The following is a 23651-nucleotide window of genomic DNA, read 5'->3' as shown; positions in this document are numbered from 1 at the left end:
TTTTACTTATTATGGATATTTCATATAAATGAAATCATACAATATGTAGCCTTTTGTGTTTCCTTCAGATAACAAATTATTTTCAAGATTCATTCACATTATCACATGTCCAAGTATTTCATTCCTTTTTATGGCTGAATAATATTCCATTGTATGCTCAGTTAATCCTTATTACTTATAGATTCTGTATCTGCAAATTTTCCTACCTGCTGAAATTTATCTGTAAGCCTCCAATCAATACATGTAGTGTTTTTGTGACCATTCACAGACATGCACATGCACAGAGTGTTGAAAATTTCTAGTCACTTGATGTGCCATGTTACCAGTGAAGGTATAAAAAAAGCAATATTCTGCTTTTTTTGTTTCAGCGCTCACACTGTTAAGTGTCTCTTTCACACCCTATTTAGTTCCATTCAGGTTTTTGCATTTGGGGGATTTTTGTTGGTGATTTCACTGTTTAAAAGGCCCTCCAAGTATAATATTAGAATGCTGTCTAGTGTTCCAGCATCTAGTGAAAGAAGACTATGATATGTCTTATGGAGAAAACATGTGCGTTAGACAAGCTTCATTCAGGAATGAGTAATAGTACTGTTGGCCACAGGTTCAATATTAATGAATGAACAACATGTAGTAATGTGTCTTTAAACAGGAACACACATAAAACAAGGCTATGTATTGAACAGTTGAGGAAAATGTTGTGGCCACAGGCTTGTAGGAATCTAGCCCTCTATTTCCTGTAGAGTAATAATTCAGTATTTGCTGATTCAGTGTTTGTGACTTTTTTTTTATAGAAAACTGTCTCTCTTTATTGTGAATAAAGAGATCTGGCTGTACGAATCACATTTTGTTTATCTTCTCATCAGTTGATGGTATTTGGGTTGTTTCCATTTTGGGCTGTTATGAGTAATACTGCTATGGACATTTGCGTACAAACTTTTCTTTGAACACCTGTTTTTTAATTCTTGGGGGCATATAACCAGATGTCCTCAGTTTTCTTTCTTTTTCTTTAATTTTTATTGGAGAATAGTTGATTTATAATGTTGTGTTAGCTTTAACCAATATGACCCCACAAGAAATCACTGCCACAAGAAATGATGAAGGTTTGGGGAGTAAAAGGTGGAGAAAGAAAAGAGACAGAAGGCAAAGTATGTGAGTTGGGCTCAGGGTGAAAACAGAACTGGGCTTTGAGTTGCAGAGCAAAGAAGATGATCGAAAGGAGGCCAAGGACAAAGAAAAACAAAAATTGAAGAGATAAGGAATAGAACCAAATCAGGATCAAAATTAGGCAGTTCCTTAAGCTAAGGGTCCACCCACATGGACCAGGGAGAAGGCAATGCATGAGACAGTGGAGAGCAGATCAGAGAAAGAGGAAGATGGGAAGAAATAGAGAGAGTCCTAGAGCTGTTAGACACACATCCTGGTGCTCTTTTTTTCCTTTTTCCTAATTGAGGTATTGTTGACATAAAATACTATGTTAGTCTCAGGTATATAGTATAATGATTCAATATTTGTATTTGAAGTGATGACTTTAATAAGTCTAGTTAGCATACATCACTATACATAGTTACAATGTTTTTCAACATTTTTTTCCTGTGATAAGAACTTTTAAAATCTCTTACTGGTGCCCTTGATAGGTGCTTGCAACTGCTGTTAGAGGGCATTTAGCACAGCTCTAAGAGTGTCACATCTGAAGCCAGGTCTAACTTGGTGTATCAAGCCAGTTGTATCATACTAGATGAGCTGTTCAGTCTTTCTGTTTCAATTTTCTCATCTTAAAACACCACCAGTAATGGCATTTATCTCATAAGGTAAGAATTAAATAAGATAACGAATGTGAATTAATTAGCATAGCACCAGACACATAAGTGCTTGATAAATGTAGATTGTTGGACCTCTGTATCTGTGGATTCTGCATCCATGCATACAACCAACCCTGGATCAAAAATACTTGAATAAAAATTCCAGAAATTTCCAAGAAGCAATTTTTAATTTGCTGTGTGCTGTCAATTATTTACATAGTATTTACATTGCATTTACAACTATTTACATAGCATTTACATTGTATTAGATATTTTAAGTAATCTAGAGATTTAAAGTTCATGGAAGACTGTGCACAGTTACATGTAAATACTACACCATCTTATATAAGGGGCTTGAGCATCTGTGGATTTTTATATCTGTGGAGGGTCTGGAACTAATCTCTCACAGATATGGGGGTGTGACTGTGTATTGACTCTATGTATGTAGACATGTGTGTTCGGGGAGGACGGTTAGAATGGAGAGTATGGCATAATGACAATTATGCCATACTCAGTTTTTAAGCAGAGACCAAGATGGGATTAGATATGCAAGAGATTTATTGGGGAAATGCCTGTGAAGGATGAAGTGGGAAAGAGCAGGAGCAGGTAGGAAGTGCCATCACATCACAGTGTAAGTCCGGCACATATGTAAGGAGAGAGGGAAGGAAGGAGACTGGGCAGAAAGATCCTCAAACATAGCACAGTTCTGAGCAAGTTTTGGCCAGGCTGATGGGGAGACCCTGAGCTAAACTTGTCTGTTAGGGGAATCTCCCCTTGGGTATCCTCACTTGAATATCCACACTGTGCCCAGTCATTGAATGGGAGCCACTGGAGGCTGCTGGTCAGCAATGCTCTTCGCATAAGGTTCTCTTAACAGAATATCTGAAGAGTGTATCTCTATGTCCCTTACCTCCCAACAATAACCTATCAAAACCCATTTACTCACCGACTGAATTTGCTATAAGGACAAGAGAGTGCTTTCCATGATGTGTTTGTACCTCCTAGAGAAGCCCCTTGGACTGCAAGGAGATCCAACCTGTCCATCCTAAAGGAGATCAGTCCTGAATATTCATTGGAAGGACTGATGCTGAAGCTGAAATTCCAATACTTTGGCCACCTGATGCGAAGAACTGATTTATCCGAAGAGACCCTCCCTGTCCATCACCAACTCCCGAGTCTACTCAAACTCATGCCCATCGAGTCGGTGATGCCATCCAGCCATCTTGTCCTCTGTCGTCCCCTTCTCCTCCTGCCCTCAATCCCTCCCAGCATCAGGGTCTTTTCCAATGAGTCAGCTCTTCCCATGAGGTGGCCAAAGTATTGGAGTTTCAGCTTCAGCATCAGTCCTTCCAAAGAACACCCAGGACTGATCTCCTTTAGGATGGACTGGTTGGATCTCCTTGCTGTCCAAGGGACTTTCAAGAGTCTTCTCCAACACCACAGTTCAAAAGCATCAATTCTTCAGCGCTCAGCTTTCTTCACAGTCCAACTCTTACATCCATACATGACCACTGGAAAAACGATAGCCTTGACTATACGGACCTTTGTTGGCAAAGTAATGCCTCTGCTTTTTAATATGCTATCTAGGTTGGTCATAACTTTCCTTTCAAGGAGTAAGTATTTTATTACTCCCCTCCAAAACCTCTTCTCCCTGACTGCTGTTCAAATTTCTTGCTTCCTTTTTTCCTGTGGGGAGAGGACACAAAAAAATGGCTATTATATACTGTCATGCACTCTTCTCTACTCTTTTTTACAATAAACTATTCTTAACCCTCAGAGTTGGCACTTTCTATTTAAATCTAATGTACAATTACAATAAAAATTTTTTTCTCTTTTAACAAAAAAACTAAGTCTTACAAATCAAAAGCTTTCAGCCTATTGTTTCTGAGCAATAATATTTAAGAATTCATCCAAAATTCAACTGACATTTTTTGTCTTAGTAGCTAGACATTTTCCCCTTGAAGTTCAGATATATAAACTGATATCACTTGTTTAAGTGTGGTGATAAAAATGAATGTAAAATATAATTTAATATCAAAATATTGACCAATGTAATATAAATTTATGGTTCAATTGTAGAAAACATGAAAATCTAGTGATAAGATACTCTATGACCAATTTTCCCCCCATAGCTTATAATTATAATAATCCCCATTAGTCTACATATTTTCTCTAGGCTCAATGTTTTAGTTTTATTTAAATATTATTAAATAGAGTTCTAACTCTGATAATGGCTGAGTAGGTTATTTGGAATTAATCCTGGCACTGATAACTGCCTAAGATGGAGAAAATAGAAAGTAAACCTTTTAAAGTCACCAGAAAACTGTTGAAATGGTTAATAGGACCAAGATCCTCAAAAGAAAGAAGTCTAGAGGGGGAACTCAGCATTTGATCCTCTTTTCCATAAAAGGAGTTGTTGATTATGAAAGTGAGGGCATGAGAGGCTGAGCAACCTTCTTGGGCTGGAAAAAAACCTATCAAGGAAGAGTGGCCCTGGGAAACACCCCACGCTTTTGTTAGGGAAACTGAAAGGCTACACCAAGGAATAACAGTGGACAGGAAACAGTCCAGCCCTTACAACATGGTTTTCAATCATGAACGCACATCAGAATTACCTAAGGAGACTGAAAATGATATTAATACCCTACAATTTAAAAAGTATCTGTGCAATTATGCTGAGTGAGAAAAGCCAATCTCAAGATGATATGCATGATTTGTCTATATTAACAATTATGAAGTAACACTAACTGGGATGGACAGCAGATTAGTGACTGCCAGGGTTTAGGGATGGAGGGGAGATGATGGGTGTGGCTATAAAGGGTGTCACAGGGAGTGACTGTACAGTTGAGCATACCTATTGTGATGGTGGTTATGGAAGGCTACAGATGTGAAAAAATTACACTGAACTCCACCCCCTCCACACACACACAGGTGACTGTATAACTGTTGAATATGCTGCATGAATTGTGCCAGTGTCCACTTCCTGGTTTTCATATTGCATGCAGTTCTGTGTGATGTTGGCATTTGGTGGGAGAGATGTACATGCATACAGGCTAAGTTGCTTCTGTCGTGTCTGACTCTTTGCGACCCCCTGGACTGTAGCCCACCAGACTCCTCTGTCCATGGGATTTTCCATGCAAGAATACTGGAGTGGGTTTCCATTCCCTTCTCCAGGGAGAGATGTGGGAAAGGAGTAAATGGGAATTCCCCATACATTTCACATTTCTTTGTAACAACATACGAATCTATAAATATTTCAAATAAAATTTTTAAAAGACTACCAAAAAAAAAAAAAAAAAATCAATGCCTCACTCCAAAAAAATTGAATCAGATCTCTGGTGTGGAGTCTAGCCACCTATATAATTTTAAATCTTTTACTCTGATTCTAATGTTCATCTAGGGTTGAGAACTACTGCCTTACTGGTACTGTTAGGACACTGAATAATTTCAATACTTGGTTAAGGTTATCTGCCACTAGTCTAGTTTCTTCTAGAGCAAGAGTAAATCCTCTATGGAAGAAAATAACACATTCAGGGTCAAAAATTGTCTCTATAATTTTTCAAACTGAACGCCTATCAAGAAGACAAAATTTGATCTAAACAGATACTAGAAACATCCACAGAAGATCAGGATACTAAAATTATCAGCCAATGATTTAAAAGTAATTATACTTAATGTGCATTGATGGATAAATGGACCAAGAAGATGTGAGACACACACACACAACGGAATATTCTTCAGCCTTAAAAAAAAGAAGGAAATCTCACCATTTGTGACAACATGGGTGAATCTGTGGAGAGCATTATGATAAATGAAATAGGCCAGACAGAGAGAGACAAATACTGCATGGTATTACTAACATGTAGAATCTAAAAAAAATCAAACTCATAGAAACAAAAGTAGAATAATGGCTGCCATGGACTGCAGAAGTGGGAAAAATGAGAGAAAGTTGATAAAAGAGTACAAACTTTCAGTTATAAGATTAATAAAGTCTGAGGCTCTAATGTGTAGCATGATGATTACAGATAATGATATCATATAAAAGAAATTTGCTAAGCATTCTCACCAAAAATTGGTAAATATGCTAAGCAATAGATGTGTTATTTAACTAGATTATGGGAATCCTTTAATAATGCAAATGTATATCAAATAATAATTAATTATGACTATTAATCATTAATTATTAGTTAAATATATTACAGTTTTCTCTGTCAATTATGCCTCAACAAAGCTGAAAATAAACAAATAAAAGCATTCTTAAAAATAGCTCCACAAACAGAAAAAACACAAAGAAAAAAATTCTTAAGCAGTAAAAATACAAAGCAAACCACACCTATGCACATCATAGTAAAAGTACTAAAATCAAAGACAAAAATGTCTTAAAATTAAGCAGCAGAGAATGAAAGGCATAAAGGAACAGCAATAAGATCAAACCAGATCTAAAAGAGACATGTGTACCCCAATGTTCATCGCAGCACTGTTTATAATAGCCAGGACATGGAAGCAACCTACATGCCCATCAGCAGACGAACGGATAAGAAAGCTGTGGTACATATACACAGTGGAAGACAAACAAACAAACAAACAAAAAGATCAAACAGTGTGACTTTTAACAGAAAAATGAAAGTCAGAGTAAAGGCGGTAATATCTCCAAAATACTAAAAGAAAATTAGCACCAACCTAGAATTATATACCCAGTGAAGATATCCTTCAAAAAGGAAATAAAATAAGGTCATTTTCAGACTAACATAAATTGAGAGAATCTGTCATTAAAGGAAATAAGAAAGGGTACTCTGGAACAGAAGGGAAATAATCCCAGATAGATATATAGGTCTGCATGGATTGAAAAACAATAGGATAACATGTGGGTAAATCTGCATGTATATTGATAGTATATATTTTGTTGATTTCACACCTTGGTAGATGCTTCAAAAGATTTGTTTACATAGCATTTAATACTTTAAAAAGTATTCTTAAATAAGGTATATAATTTTATTTTTATAACTATTGTGTGGTAGAAAGTGAAGAGGAACTAAAGAGCCTCTTGATGAGGGTGAAAGAGAAGAGTGAAAAAACTGGCTTAAAACTCAACATTCAAAAACCTAAGATCATAGCATCTGGTCCCATCACTTTATGGTTAATAGATGGAGAAAAAGTAGAAACAGTGGTAGGTATTATTTTCTTGGGCTCCAAGATAACTGCAGATAGTGGCTGCAGCCATAAAATTAGGAGACGCTTCCTCAGAAGAGAAGCTATGACAGATCCTTGTTGGCAAAATGATGTCTAGGTTTGTCATAGATTTTCTTCCAAGGAGCAAGCGTCTTTTAATTTCATGGCTGCAGTCACTATCTGCAGTGATTTGAAGCAAAGACATCATTTTGCCAACAAAGGTCTGTATAGTTAAAGCTATGGTTTCTCTAGGAGTCATGTATGAACATGAGAGTTGGACCATAAAGAAGGCCGAGTGCTGAAGAATTGATGCTTTTGAACTGTGGTGTTGAAGAAGACTCTTGAGAATGACTTGGACGGCAAGGAGACCCAACCAGTCCATCCTAAAGGAAATCAGTCCTGAATATTCATTGGAAGGGCTGATGCTGAAGCTGAAGCTCCAATACTTTGGTTACCTGATGCGAAGAACTGACTCACTGAAAAAGACCCTGATGTTGGAAAAGATTGAGGGCAGGAGGAAATAAGGGTGACAGGGGTTGAGATGGTTGGATGGCATCACTGACTCAATGGATATGAATTTGAGCAAGCTTTGGGAGATAGTGAAAGACAGGGAAGCCTGATATGCTGTAGTCCATGGGGTCGCAGAGTCAGACATGACTTTGCAACTGAACAATAATGACAGGAAAGTCCGTACATCATTTAGGAATGTTTGCCTGAAAGTATTTGAAAAGTGAATAATAGCTTAAACAAACAGGGAAAGTTTATTTTTTTCATATAATAAGAAATAAAAGGCAGGCAATCCATGGCACTAGTCAAGGACTCAGTCATTTTCTCTTTCTGCTCCATTATTCTTAATTTGCTAGCTTTCAGCCTTATGGTCAACAGATGGTTGTCCCTCCAGACAGCACATTTCCATTTTTGGAAGGAAGAAAGGAAAGATCAAAAGGATTCATCACCCACTTTGTTCTTGCCTGGAGAATCCCATGGACAGAGGAGCTTTGTAGGTTATAGTCCATAGCGTCGTAAAGAGTCGGACACAACTTAGGACACACTCATGCACACAGGGGGAAAGCAGTGCTTTCCCAAGTCCACTTAGCAAACATCCGCTTACACCTTATTGGCCAGAACTGTTTCACAAGGGCACCTCCAGTTTCAGGAGAGACTAGGAATTGACAGAACCTTTATCTTTTCAGTCTCTATTGCAGAGGAAGGCAAAAGGAAAGGGGGCTGGGAAATAATGGGAAGTCAACCTACAGTACTCTTGCCTGGAAAATCCCATGGATGGAGGAGCCTGGTAGGCTGCAGCCCATGGGGTTGCAAAGAGTCAGACATGACTCAGCGACTTCACTTTCACTTTTCACTTTCATGCATTGGAGAAGGAAATGGCAACCCACTCCATTGTTCTTGCCTGGAGAATCCCAGGGATGGCGCAGCCTGGTGGGCTGCCGTCTATGGGGTCGCACAGAGTCGGACAAGACTGAAGTGACTTAGCAGCAGCAAGCAGCAGCAGCAGCAACCTACAGTACTTGCATAGTGGATAAGGTCAACTGGCTGTCTAAATATTCACTCCACCTTCCTTTTAGTGTACCTTTCTGTATTGCAGAGGCTGGAAAGCTGAAAACAACTTTTCCCAACTAGGATTCTATATGATTTAGCTTTTGCTAATTAGATGCTCTTAAGATTTGGGAGGTGAAAATGAATGAGGTGAAAGCCATTCTGCTATTTCTTTGATACTTTCTGCTAGCAGGCATAAAGCACTGGCTTCTCCTGTGACAGCATTTTAGTAGCAAGTTGCTAGCTTCATGGGTAAGAATGGGCCTCTTTTAGAGGAAACCCAGCTCAGAGATTCAGCATAGATCTGAAACGAGCAGTGTGGTGGTGATGGCAGCAGCTACCTGATTCCAGGTATGTGCTCTGGAAGCCAACAGTCCCAAAGATGGTCTCCTGCTGGTAGCAGAAGTCACATTTCCATCAATGGTTAGTTCAGCAAAACTGTTCTGACAGTTATTTTTGAAAGTATTGCTTAGAACGTAACCCTACATCTCTAACTAAAATCTTTTAAGTTTCTAATTAAATGTGATAAACATCTTTGTTTAAAATAGTTCCTGTTTTCCATAGTTGATCTTGACTCATATAACTGGTGCTGGTGGTAAAGAACCTGCCTTTCAAATGAAGGAGACAGACAAGAGGCTTGGGTTCGATCCCTGAATCAGGAAGATCCCCTACAGTAGGAAATGACAACCCACTCCAGGATTGCCTGGAAAATTCCATGGACAGAAAAACCTGGCGGGTTATAGTCCATGGGATTGCAAAGAGTCGGACATGACTAAATGACTGAACAAATACTTTTTTAGGTTCCCAATACCTCTACTTAAGGGTGAAAGTTGCTCAGTTGTGTCTGACTCTTTGCGACCCCATGGACTATAGCCTGCCAGGCTCCTCTGTCCGTGGAATTCTCCAGGCAAGAATACTGGAGTGGGCAGCTGTTCCCTTCTCCAGGGGATCTTCTCAACCTAGGGATCGAACCCAGGTCTCCCACATTGTAGATGGATTCTTTACCATCTGAGCCATCAGGGAAACCCACCTATACTTATCTTTTCATCAAACATACACTTAATTTGAAGGGGTCATTCCATCCCCAAGATATCATTCAGTTGCTGCATTCAGTTTGAGAGATTCTTATCCCTCTCTGTCAGTTTCATAGTGGTTCCCCACGAAGCCATGGAGTTAATCTGCCTTCAACATCCCCAGCCTAAAATGTGAGGAGAGAAAACAGGATGACTGCAGTATAAACAGGAAACCTGGAGCCGTCAGTGGTCCAGGAATCCATGACACACATGGAATCCCGCTGGAGACAAATGGGGAGGGCTCTGATAGGGAAGTCAGCTCCATGCCTGAACCATCTGACTCTTAGTCCTACCTCTGCCCTTTGGACTATCTCCCATTTATCCTCCATGGTCACATTTTATTTGGTCATTGGACAGTATACCACTCCTGTACAAATTTTATAGCCCAGTTCTTACTGACATGGATTCAGGGTTCCAAGGATTGCTTTGGGGGTCTAAATTTTCCATAACTGGTCATTGGCCAGCCAGGCCTTGCATTTCTTTGACGCTTCCATGAATCTCTTTAGGAGGTTTCTTTTCAATCCCATGTGTAAATCACCATAGTCAAAGGCTTGCTTTGATACAATCTTGAGTCGAAAGATTTTTTTTTTTTAACCTGCTGGCTTATTTGCTGTATTCATCTCTTCAGCCCTTCCTTAACTTCACGGTCATTGTTTTTTAGACTGGCTCCTCCTAAGTCAAGTTCATCTCTCTTGTTAACACTGGTTTACTCTCCTCTATATAGTTTTCTTCAACTGAAATGATGGTGTAAGAGACCCCAGCTTCTGTCTTTCCACAAAGATCAACAATCAGACAGAAATTCATGAACAAATTCAGCTCTGGGGAGAGATATATAGTCGACCTAAGGAACTTCAGCAACAAGGTCGAAAAAAGCAGGGCAATCTGTGCACAATAAAGGAAAGAAAATAGCTTCATTTTGCCTGCAGCCTCCCATCCCCTAGGCTGGCACTGCTCAATGTCAGGAGAAAATTCCCTGACTGGAAAGAGTTCCCATTGCTGGGAGAGCAGAGTGAGCAATCTGGTCCTCAGGCTTTTGGTGCACCACATTAAGGACCCTCTTTGGCTTTACTTCACCCAGAGAACTACAAATCTGAGATCTACAGAGGTGGCTACAAACAAGGAGAAAAGCAGGGGCTACCAGTGTCAGCCACGCAGTAGGAGCAACCAGTTTCCAGTGACCTGCTTGGCTGAGGACCTCAGCAACTTTCACCTAAGAAGAACCCAACAGCCAGCACAGCTCCCACAGAATCCCTCCAGATTTCACCATTTTTTGCCCCACGGGTATTCATGTGCACAGACACCAGCCAGCTGAGTCTTTCCCATCTTCCTCTCATCTCCCCACCTTTACTGAGAAGCTTAGGGCCTGGACTGGTAGCTGGTCTAGGCCTCTGCCACTACTTGAATGCAAGACACCGCCCTCACATCTGTGCCCTATCAATGTGTACGCTCAGGGCTAGTCCTTCAGCTAACCCCCTGCAAGCTGCCAGCCTGTCATCTGTCATCAGCCCCCACTGATGTGTGTGTCCCTGTGGCAAGATCCATAGCCACATGTGCCCACTGACCCTGATTCCTGTCACCGGCCTGCACCATGGGACTCATCAGAAGCTAGGCCCTCCAGCTATGTACCTGAACACCCCAGCCTGACCTCTAGCATTGGTCTCCACTGCTCCCGTGGTAAGACCTGGCAGTGTGTGTGCTAACAGCTGGGGCCTAATGGCTGCAGGTGTACCACCGCTTGCCTGATCCTTTCCGTTTGCTGTGGGCCCACCACTCTGTGTGTGTCTGCAGTAGGCCCCTGTCACTGCATGTGTGTGCACACCACCAGCACCAGCCACTCCTCTCGCATGTCCTGACGCCTAACACCTGGACCTGGAGGTGCTAGTGAGGACCCCAACAGCATTTGCAACCACTAGAGATTCCCCAGGGTGCCAGCCACGAAGCACATAGTTGATGCTATGTTCTCCAGCAGCCTGAGTCAAAGAGCCAGGATGCCTCTTTGGATCTGGAGTCACCACAAATGCCCACACTTGCTGCCCTGTGCCACTAGACTCAAAATCACAGTGTACTCTAGTGTGTCCCCATTCACAAGTGAAGGTCTTTCCTAACTGAAGTCGGTCCACAAAGCATGGAAAATGCGACTGCTTCTTCAAATAGCCACATACCTACACAAGACTATAGGAATCACAAAGAATCAAGGAACCATAGCACTACCAAAGGAACAGAGTAAACATTCAGTAACTGACCCCAAAGAAACAGACACATGAATTACCTGACAAAGAATTAAAAATAATTGTTCTAAAAATGCTCAGAGAGCTACAAAAGGACACAGGCATACAACTTACAAACATTAGGAAAACAACATAAAAATAAAAAAAGAAGTTGCACAAAGAGGAAAAAAAGAATCAGACAAATTTTGGAGCTGAAGAATACGATGACTGAACTGAAGAATTTGTTGAGAGGCTCAATAGCAGATTTGATCAAGCAGAAAAAAGAATCATTGACTTTGAAGACATTGAACTTAAATAATGTGTTAGATTAGCCGGTGTTCACAGAAACATACAGAACATCCATCCAAAATCAACATAATATATATTCTTCTCAAGTGCAAGGCCACAAAACAAGTCTTAGTAAATTTAGGAAGACTGAAATCATCTCAAGCATCTTTTTTAACCACATGGGTATGAAACTAGAAATAAACTACAAGAAGAAAACTGGGAAATTCACACATATGTGGGGATTAAACAATATGCTACTGAACAACCAATAGGTCAAAGAATACTTATCAAAATAGAATCAAAAATATCTTGGGATGAATGAAAATGGAAATACAAGATACAAAACTTAAGGGATGTAGAAAAAGCAGTTCCAAGGGGGAAAATCAGAGTAATAAACCCCTATATTCAGAAGCAAGAAAGATCTAAAATAAACAATCTAACTTCACACTTCAAGGAACTAGGGAAAAAAGAACAAACAAAATTCAAGTTAGCAGAAGGAAAGGGATAACAAAGATCAGAGTATAAATAAAATGGAGAGTAGAAAAAAAATAGGAAAGATCAACAAAATTAAGAGTTGGGTTTGTTTTTTAAAGGTGATCAAAATTGACAAAGTTTTAGTTAGATTACCAAGAGAAAAGAGACAGAACTCAAATAAAAATAATTAGAAATGAAACGAGACAGTACAACTGTTAGCACAGAAATACAAAGGATCATAAGAGAATAATGTGAACAACTACATACCAAAAATAGTATGAAATGAATAAATTCCTAGAAACATACAACTTAACAAGGTTGAATTAAGAGTAGGAAGCCTGAACAGGCCAATATAAATAAGGGGATCAAAGGAGTAATAAAAAAAATCATAATATTGAAAACCCCAATTCAGAAAAGTCCAGTACCAGATGGCTTCACAGATGAAATCTACCAAACTTTTGAAGAATTTAGTATCAATTCTTCTCAAACTCTTCCAAAAAAAAACTCAAAGAGAGAACACTCACAAATTCACTTTATGAGCCTAGCCTTACCCTGATACCAAAGCCAGATAAGGATACTACAAGAAAAGAAAGCAGAAGCCAATATTCCTGATGAATTTAGATATAAAAATATTTAACAATATACTAGGAAACCCAATTCAATTGCACACTAAAAGGATTGTACTGCATGATTACATGGGATTTATTCTTGGGATGCAAGAATGACTCAACATATGCAAACCAATAAATGTGATAAACCACATTAAATGAATGAAACACAAAAATCAAACGATCATCTCAATAGATGCAGAGAAAGCATTTAACAAAATTCAATATTCTTTCATAATAAAAAATCTTAAAATGGGTTTAGAAGGAACATACTCCAACACAATAAACGCCACATATGACAAATCCATAGCTAATATCATTGTCAGTGGTGAAAGATTGAAAGCCTTCCCCTAAGATCAAGATCAACACAAAGGTGAGCACTCTCACCACTTCTTGTCAATATAGTATTGGAAGTCCTAGCCAGAGCAGTTAGGCAAGAAAAAGAAATAAAAGGCACCCATACTGGAAAAGAAGAAGCAAAATTATGTCTATTTGCTGATAATATGAAAATACTAAAGACTGCACCCAAAAAACTGTTAGAATCAATAAATGAATTCAATAAAGTTTCAGGACACAAAAAACAACATACAAAAATCAGTTTATTTCTATATAGGAACAGGAAACTATACAAAAAGAAATAATGAAAACAATCCCATTCATGATAACACTAAGAACAATAAAATACTTAGAAATAACTTTAACCAAGGATCTATACACTGAAAACTATAAGATGCTGATGAAAGAAATGGAGATACAAATAAGTGGAAAGATATACTGTGTTCATGGACTGAAAGTTAATATTCTTAAATTGTCCATACTACCCAAAGCCATCTATAAATGCAATTCCTATCAAAATTTCAACAACAATTTTCACAGAACTAGAGAAAACAATCCTAAAATTCATACGGAACCACAAAACCCCTAAACAGCCACAGCAGTCATGAGAAAGAATAAAGCTTGAGGCATCACATATCCTGATTTCAAATTATATTGCAGAGCTATAGAAGTAAAGTCAGTATGGTATTGGCATAAAAACAGACACATAGATCAATGTAACAGAATTGAGAGCCTAGAAATAAACTCATGTATACATGGCAAACTAACATTTGACAAAGGATCCAAGAATGCTTAATGGGAATAAGATTGTCTCTTCAATAGATAACATTGGGAAAACTATATATCCACATGCAAAAGAATGAAAGTGGATCCTCATCTTATAGCACTCACAAAAATTAACTCAAAATAGATTGAAGACTTAATTGTAAGACCTTAAGCCATAAAATTACTAGAAAAAAATATATGGGAAAGCTCCTTGACATTGGTCTTGGCAGTGATTTTTGGATATGACATCACAAGCCTAAGCAACGAAAACAAGAATCAATATGTGGGACTGTGCATGAACATGCTAAGTCACTTCAGCCGTGTCTGACTCTTTGTGACCCTATGGACTTTAGCCCACCAGGCTTCTCTGTCCATGAGATTCTTCAGGCAAGAATACTGGAGTGGACTGTCATGCCCTCCTCCAGGGGATCTTCCCAACTCAGGAATCAAACCTTCATCTCCACAGCTCCTGAATTGGCAAGCAGGTTCTTTATCACTAGGGCCACCTGGGATTATATCAACGTAAAAAGCTTCTTCAAGGCAAACAGAAACAATCAACACAATGAAAAGGTAACCTATGGAATGGGAAAAAAATATCTGCAAACCATATATATGATAAGGAGTAAATATCCAGCAGTCGTTCGCCTAGGCTGTGGCCCGGCTTCCAGAGATGAAATGATGTGATGCCTGGGATTTGCTTCAAAATAATCTGGAAGGTGGGAGTCAATCATTTTGACAAGTCTCCTGAAAGGAACAGCTAGCAGGAGCTGAACCCTTTTTCCATTTGGTCTCGTGGCAAAGGCAGAGATCACACCAGCAGCTCCATACAGTATGAAAGACAATTTTTTTTCTTCTTATATGATGTGCTCACTAGTGCCCTCTGAACAGTCTTCTGGTACCTCTCTCTTGCCTAAAGACAATGCTCCTTTTTCTTGGAGTTCCTTGGATGAGGATGAATTGGATGACTCCTTGCTGGAGCTATCTGATGGAGAAGATGATGGCCATTTCAGTTTCACAGAGAAACAGATTCAGGAACTCTTGAAGGATGATGACCTATCAAATGAGCACTTTCCTTGGGGAGGAGGGTTGCCTAATGATGACAGCAGGAATGTTGAGAAGGGAGAGAAGGGGAGTCAAATTCCACTTGACACTCCCCAAGAGAAAGATTCACCATACAACATGGGACCAGAAGCTGAGACCCCTGACACATTCAAACTACCTCAACTAACTACATCAGTTGGTCATGGACCAACTCCTACTAAACCACTGAACAGACGCTTTGCACAAGAATCTTATAAAAGTTACAGTTGCACCATTTGATCCAACAGTCTGTGATATTGTACTTGATAAGGACAAGATTTATGTGTCCAAAGTTACATCCAGAGTTACTGAAAAACCCTCCTCCCTTGGGGAAGAGATGAGAGAAGATGATCTTAGCCCAAATGAGAGCACACTTTGCACAGAATCTGAAGGGATCAGCCCCAAAAACTCTGCCTATGATGGGCCCCCACTCCCTTCTTCAAACAATAATTTTCAACATACTGTCTCTAATAAAAATATATCCAGCAGTAAGAAACCTACGCCTGTATTCTCTCAGATCTTGGACCATTCAGAGACTTCTAATACAGGGTCATCCTGGAGAAATGGATCATATAAATCAAGTTTTGAAATGAAGTTACCAGTTTCCAGTTCATCAAGCAAAGATGTTCTTGACAAGGATTCTGGGAAGCTAAAGGTCCATGAAAAGAGACTAGGCAAAGTCATTCCTGTTCTGCAAGCCAAAACAAGGACTAATGTTCCGACGTTTTCACCGTCAGACCTGGAAAAGCAGAAGCAAAGTTATCTCAGGAATGAGATTGCTCATATAGAAGACCCAGTGGATTCAAACCAAGGTACCTTGGGGGAGCTGTGTGCCTTGATGGATCAAGTTCATCCCATGCACAACCAGAAATGGCAGCATCCTTCAGACCTCACCAGGTGAAACTACGCCCGGTTTCGACAGAGAAATCTGCAAAGATACAGTCTGACCCAGTGGGTTGACCAGAATAAGCGAAGCCACCATCGGTTCCAGCGTCTACCAGATTTCCCATACGGTCCACTTGTCTCCTCCCATCAGCAGTGAAGGCCCTATCCAGGGTCCTGTCCAGAGCAGCATCTCATCTTTTGCTGTTCCATGCATTGTAGATTTAGAATTTTATTTTTCACAATATTTTTATTTAAAGAACTTGTCACCTTTTGGAAATGCATATTGCTGACTTGAAATTTTTTGTATAGGGTCCTTCATTTCTGTGTGTGTGTATGCATTTAAGCAGTGTTGAGTTGACATAGTTTTAATTTTTAAATTTAAATTAAAGAAATCATTCTTTAATCTCTTGAAGGAAGAGATTCTTTATCAGGCTGCAAACCAGTTTTAATTATTGCTGATGACTTATAAATGGATACAAGTCACTTTTAACAACCCTTCTTACTTTTTTTATGTGAATCTCTGAATACCCGTCAGTATTTTAAAGTTAGTAATTCAGGACATCTGAAGTAGTTGAAAGGACAGATTAAAAGTGTAAATCTTCTCTTCTTTTTGTACCTACTAGCTGCCTTTATTTTTTTGGCTTTTTTTTTTTTCCATTCTTCATTAAATTTATTTTGCACAGTAGTGTTTACAAGTCTTACATATCTTAACTCTTAACAGAAGACTGGTGACTAACAACCTCTGTTGATTTGTGGTCTTGTGACTGATTGCCTTCTCTGTCTTTCTTCAAGGGTTTTCCTTCCTTCCTTGTTTCCCCAGTGATCTTAGGGCTCTACTGGCATATTCCTGTATCCTTTTGGACATAGAGATGCCTCTTAAGAACAGTCTCATTGCACTCTTTACTGAAGAGCTACCCACCGAGAGTCTTGACTCTAGGACAGGCCAGAAGGCAGTGCTATTGAGAGGTGTGAGTTGGTCTTCAGTCTCATCTGCTGAACCCAGCTTTGAGTATGAGTTGGCGAGTTAGTTAGTGAGCCTCCATCCTATAGAAGAGACTTTTGAGAAGCTGTCCTTTGTCTCCATTATTAGTTAATAAGAGGTGCCTTTTGATCTAGATGTTACCACCTCCTCACTTGGTCAGAGGATGTACAGTTTTACAAAACTACTAAAGTGGATTTAAAAGTTTTGATGAAGCCTGTGCACAAAGCATTACCTCATCTTAAGGATTAGTACTCTTAAGCCAAGTTGATGAGCTTTGCGCAGCTACCTTAATGGATGTCTTTGGAGTTTGTTATTCTCTTTACAGATGGCTCTAGACATCTCTTGGGAGATTTTACAGTCTGGCATTTGTGCTCTTGTTCACTCTCAGTGAAGGTTGTACCTAGTTGCTGTAGCACATCCTGTGATACTGGGCTCACTGCCTGTCAGGTTTTGTTGTTCCATCAGCCCCATCTTTGTCTGCAAGTAACCTAACATAAACATCCTACTGTGCTTTAGAAACTGACTTGGGAGAAACTTGGTCATTATTACCAGTAAATTTAGATGGATGTCCCTAAGTGTTTACCATTTCTGTCCAGTCAAGGAGTCTCTTTTCCTTGGAAATTTGGCTGAGAGTCTGGGGCCAAAATGTAAAGGAGAAGTTCTGTTCAAAGGCAAGAGTCAAAATCTGTTATTTCAGTTGGCATTTACAACGTCAGTCACTTCTCCAAGTTTGCGTAAATCAGCTTGATGGAATGGGACAGACAAATATCCAACTTTGAAACTATAGCACAATTAGAACTAAGTATTGCTGGAATATCTAGCATTGTAGTTGTCTTGTTCCCCACAGATCACCAAGGAGTAAAGGGATGGCCGTTTGCTTGGGCAGAAGTCTGAAGTCTCACGCTCTTACCTCCTTGGTGCAGGAAGGTTTAAGACTGACGTGTCACGGGAGCACCGCCTTTGCCAAATCTAATGAGTGATGGGTTATCTGGAAAATGTGACAATCACATTTCCTCTTTGCTCAAATAATTCTGTTTTTCCAAAGCTTTAGCAGCTTAATTAAATCTGTTGGACTTGGGGAGGAGAGAACTGTTCCCTAGCGGCTAACATGGTATTCTTTAAGAAGAAAAACAAAGCCAAAGAAAACTCATTATCAGGCATGTTCGCCTTAAAGATGGTAGTGGGTAGAATCTGGAGTTTGAATTTGTTTTTAAAAGCACTTACGTATCTCATATTTGGTGTTGGCCTCTTAAGTCTAATTTTCATGTAGAATTCTTGCTGTTATTGTTTTATTTGAGTAAGGGCTCTGTGCATTGAACTGCCTACCGAGCTTTCTTTATCTGTGATGACATTCTCACCACAGGGGTCTTAACACTGCAGAGTAGACTTGTGCTGTTTACATAGTCTACTTGTAACTAAAAGAGCCTGAAATAACCTGTAGTTTTCCATCTAATTTGACCCCAATTTACTTTGGTTGTTGTCAGGATCAATTATGAAACTGAAGTTTGGTGCCTCCTGTGTATCATGTTTTTCCCCTTGTAGCAGTTGTGTTTAATGTCATTAAAAATAAATAAAAGTTAAAATAAAAAAAGGAGTAAATATCCAAAACACATATGGAACTCATAGAACTCAATAGCAAGAAAACAAATAATCAAATTAAAAAGTGAGCTAAGGACCTGAACAGACATTTTTCCAAAGAGAACATATAAACAGTCAAAAGGTACATGAAAAGGCATTCAAGATCACTAATCATCAGGGAAATGCAAATCAAATCCACAGTGAGATACTGCCTCACATCTGTTAGAATGTGCTGTGCTGTACTCAGTTGCTCAGTTGTGTCTGACTCTTTGGGACGCCAGGGACTGTAGGCCGCCAGCCTCCGCTATCCATGGGGATTCTCCAGGTCAGAGTACTGGAGTGGGTTGCCATGCCCTCCTCCAGGGGATCTTCGTAACCCAGGGATCGAACTCACGTCTCCCTCATTGTAGGCCGATTCTTTACAATCTGAGCCACCAGAGAAGTCCTCTGTTAGAATGGCTATTATCAAAAAAGACAAGGATGTCAGGGTTGTTGTTCTCTGTTTCCTCAACCATGTTTTTGATTGTGAAAGGCATGGGGAGAAGAGAATCAACTCAACAGCAAGATGGGCACGTAGAACATTAGCAGATGAATGCCGTATTGATGTCCATGGCTCTGGAAAGGTTATGTGTTCTTCTCTTTCCTTTAGCATCACCAGCATGTCTGTCACAAGACCAGCCCTTTCCAGAAGCAGTTACAAAAGAGTTTGTGTTAGTTAGCAGCTGATTTTTTTTCTCTCTGCAATTTTCATTCCAAGTGGGAGTAAAAATATATTATACCATAATAACTGACTGAGCACAATCAGTTCAGTTTAGCCGCTCAGTTGTGTCTGACTCTTTGCGACTCCATGGACTGCAGCACGCCAGGCTTCCCTGTTTATCACCAACTCCTGGAGTTTACTCAGACTCATGTCCATTGAGTTGGTGATGCCATCCAACCATCTGGTCCTCTGTCGTTTTCCTCCCACCTTCAATCTTGCCCCCATCAGGGTCTTTTCCATTGAGTCAGTTCTTTGCATCAGGTGGCCAAAGTATTGGAGTTTCAGCTTCAACATCAGTCCTTCCAATGAACACCCAGGACTGATCTCGTTTAGGATGGACTGGTTGGATCTCCTTTCAGTCCAAGGGACTCTCAAGAGTCTTCTCCAACACCACAGTTCAAAAGCATCAATTCTTTGGCACTCAGCTTTCTTTATAGTCCAACTCTCACATCCGTACATGACTACTGGAAAAGCCATAGCTTTGACTAGACAGACATTGTTGGCAAAGTAATGTCTCTGCTTTTTAATATGCTATCTAGGTTGGTCATAACTTTTCTTCCAAGGAGCAAGCATCTTTTGATTTCATGGCTACAATCACCATCTGCAGTGATTTTGGACTCCAAAAAAATAAAGTCTGTCACTGTTTCCACGGTTTCCCCATCTTTGACTGAGCACAATAATTGGTTTTGCATACATTATCTTATTTGTAATGCTTACTAAAACTTATGAGGCAAGTACAATTAATATTCTTATATCATTAATATATTTTTTCCATTTACAAAATGTAATTTTGTAAACAGAAAAAATCCTGAGACTCAGCTACCATTTCATGGGTTCACTCCCACTGACTGTTAATTTACAAACTTATGACAAATGTACAGTGATTTTTTTAAAGGAATTACATATATCTCAAAGCATTGGTTTACTTCATATTTTTAAATTAAGTTTAGAACAGTCTACAATACCTGTTTTCAACTTAATACAGCTCATAAGGGTGTTTATAAGAAATACACTTGTTTCTGAATATTATTTACTTACTTGGTGACTTTCAAACATTGTTTTCAGTATTTGCTTAAGAGGTTAAAAGTTTTTTTTAAAAATATGTAAACACAGTTCAGTGATGTATGAGATCCTGAACTGTAGAGGAAATGCTTGTGAAATAGTAGAGGTGCAATAAGATAGAGATTCAAACTTTCAGAGAACACAAAGAACAACAACAACAAAAAATTTCAGCTATGAGGCAAGAAGAGCAACATGATGTAAAACTTACCACAGACAAGCTCCAGGTGAGAATAACTAATAAACAATAATCAGTCAGAAAAAACTATGACTTAGGGAATAATGGATTCTAAATGTGAGACCACAACAGTAAGAACAGGAGTTAAACACATGATAGACACTCACTAGAGGCCATCATGAGGGAAAGGCTTTACCTAACCCTGATATCAGAACACCCACATGAGCTGTTGATGCAGGAAGTAACAAAAAACTACAGAGATCCTGCTAGCAAGTCCATGTAACAGTGACTTTCAAATCAAAGGCATCTCTTTTGTTTCTTACATTCTTTCAATGCTTTATCATGATTTTATTGTGCTTGCAAGCAAATAGATGAAATGTTAAAATTAAATAAGGTCTGACCCAGTATTTTCCCATTATTCTCTATTACCTCTTGACTGTCATACAAAATGAAGACTCCAGAAATTGCCAGGTTCTATTCAACCTTCCCTACCAAGAGGTCACCTTGATCTATTATTAGCACACTATATGACACACAAACAAGAATTAGAGTCGAAAAACATCATTATAAGGCAAATAGCAAGACTTTTAAAGACCTGAGAGAGACGTGAGCAGTATCTTATTACTTATATATACCCTTCATCTTTGCCTTCAGATGGTAGGTGGAAACTACAATGAGTGTTTAAAGAGGTCAAGAGTAGGGCATGAGTAAGAGTCAGGCAGACTGGGTGGAACCATTAGCAGACGGTGGTCAAGAGTTAGACCATCTGTCCCTTTGAACAGCCTGTTCTACTCTGTTCAAAGTATTTACAATCAGTTATTCTAATTAACCTGAAAAATGGTTTCCTGTGGAGTAGGATGGAGAGGAAATTATTATAAAAGTACATCTAAAACTGTTAAATTCAGCTGTAAAGGTTAATTATCATAATTTTACAAATGAGGAAACTGAGACAACTATTTTAACTCCTGGCTCTGTGCTCTTTTCACACCATCCCAATAAATCCCTACCAGAAACAACCTTAGCCTTCTACATTTTGATAATACACATCAAAAAATGCCAAGCAGATTGTCCTAAAGGTAATACTCAAGGATATATGTAAAATTTATCTAGGATACCATTGAACAGCTGCTGAAGGAAAAAGATCAGAGCTAAATATATATATACCATATAATAAAGTATGTTATATCATGTTAATATATAATAGGTACATATAAATAACAAATATATAAATAATAAGTATAATATCAGAGCTAAATACATTTTATTACATACAATACAATGTATTATATTATAAATATAATTTATATTTATGTAATTATAATTTCTATTTATAATATACATATAAGGTATAATATATGTAATATACACATAACATGTATACATATGTGTATATAAACATATACATGTAATACATATATTAATACAATTCATATTTGTAATATATAATATGTAAATGATATTTACATAATATAAATATCATGTAATAAATATAATGTAAATATATAAATGTTTATATAAAGATGAAAATTAAATTACATAGGGAAATGTCATGGTGTAAGAAATAAAAAATGTGAACACATTACAAGAGGCTTCCCTGATAGCTCAGTTTGTAAAGAATCCACCTGCAATTAAGGAGATGCCAGTTCAATTCCTGGGTCGGGAAGATACACTGGAGAAGGGATAGGCTACCCACTCCAGCATTCTTGGGCTTCCCTTGCGGCCCAGCTGGTAAAGAATCTGCCTGCAATGTGGGAGACTTGGGTTTGATCCCTGGATTGGGAAGATCCCCCTGGATAAGGGAAAGACTACCCACTTCAGTATCCTGGCCTGGAGAATTCCATGGACTGTACAGTCCATGGGGTCACAAAGAGTTGGACACAACTGAGCGACTTTCACTTTCACACATTACAAAAGACGTATAGAAACATAATGCTGTAAATCAAATTGGGGGGTAAAATCAATGCACATGCATGCTCGTAAAATACACTTATTAACTTAGTTCTGTTATAAGCAACAGTAATATCAACAATAGCATTTTTGCTCACAACCTAACCTCCTGTGGGCACCGTTAGTACCATGACTTTCATCTCTAATACTATTGATCTATATGGCTTTCAAAAAACTACATACTATAAAGTATATGTGTGTGTGTGTATATACCCTGGTGGCTCAGCTGGTAAGGAATCTGCCTGCAATGTGGGAGACCTGGGTTTGATCCCTGGATTGGGACGATATCCTGAAGGAGGGAATGGTTACCTACTGCAGTATTCCTCCCTGGAGAATTCCATGGAAGAGTTAGACATGACAGAGCGACTAACAGTTTCAGTTTCACATGTTTTACTCATTTCAATTAGCAGGGAGAAGTTTACAAAAACTTGCTGAATGAATGAAACAATTTCCCCCAATATACACTCTATTTGTTTTCTAAATGTGATTGTCTCCATTATCTTAGAGCCAAATTGCTCTCATTTTTTATATCTGGAAGGATATTTTCTGTAGGTTTTGCTAGAGTCACAGATTCATTCCTTCAAAAAATTTTATATACCTATAACACCACTGACCAGCAGATGGCTCCACAGAGCAATAAAACTCACTTGATTTAAGGTTGATACATGTGTAAATCATTAGTGATGGAAATCTTTATGTTTTAATCATAACAAATTTGACAGAAGACATTTAATTTGCTAAATTAACCTAGGAATGTTTTGAGAAATGTTTTGAGAAACTTTTAGAAACAAATATTTTTCAAGAAGTTCCTCATGAAATTGCTATTATCATTTTCTACTTCAAAATTAACCCATACTTTTTTACAAAAGTAGCTCAACACAGATATAAACAGGAAATCATCTGGAATTA

The 23651-nt window shown here is 38.7% G+C and overlaps 1 protein-coding gene and 1 long non-coding RNA gene across 3 annotated transcripts in view; one reads left to right on the top strand and one right to left on the bottom strand.

Annotated features, from left to right (window-relative positions):
• The window catches only part of LOC122703413, a 115603-nt gene that overhangs the window by 5554 nt on the left and 86398 nt on the right, over nucleotides 1-23651 (bottom strand). The window lies entirely within an intron of this gene.
• On the top strand, nucleotides 15110-16519 carry LOC122703412 (S100P-binding protein-like). The gene is given in 2 exon segments (XM_043917679.1): nucleotides 15110-15550; nucleotides 15552-16519. Coding segments are annotated over 2 exon segments (1263 nt in total). The 5' UTR covers nucleotides 15110-15131; the 3' UTR covers nucleotides 16396-16519.

The sequence above is a fragment of the Cervus elaphus genome, chromosome 11, assembly GCF_910594005.1.
Source record: "Cervus elaphus chromosome 11, mCerEla1.1, whole genome shotgun sequence".
Taxonomy (NCBI): Eukaryota; Metazoa; Chordata; class Mammalia; order Artiodactyla; family Cervidae; genus Cervus; species Cervus elaphus.
This window is presented reverse-complemented; position numbering and strand designations above follow the sequence as displayed.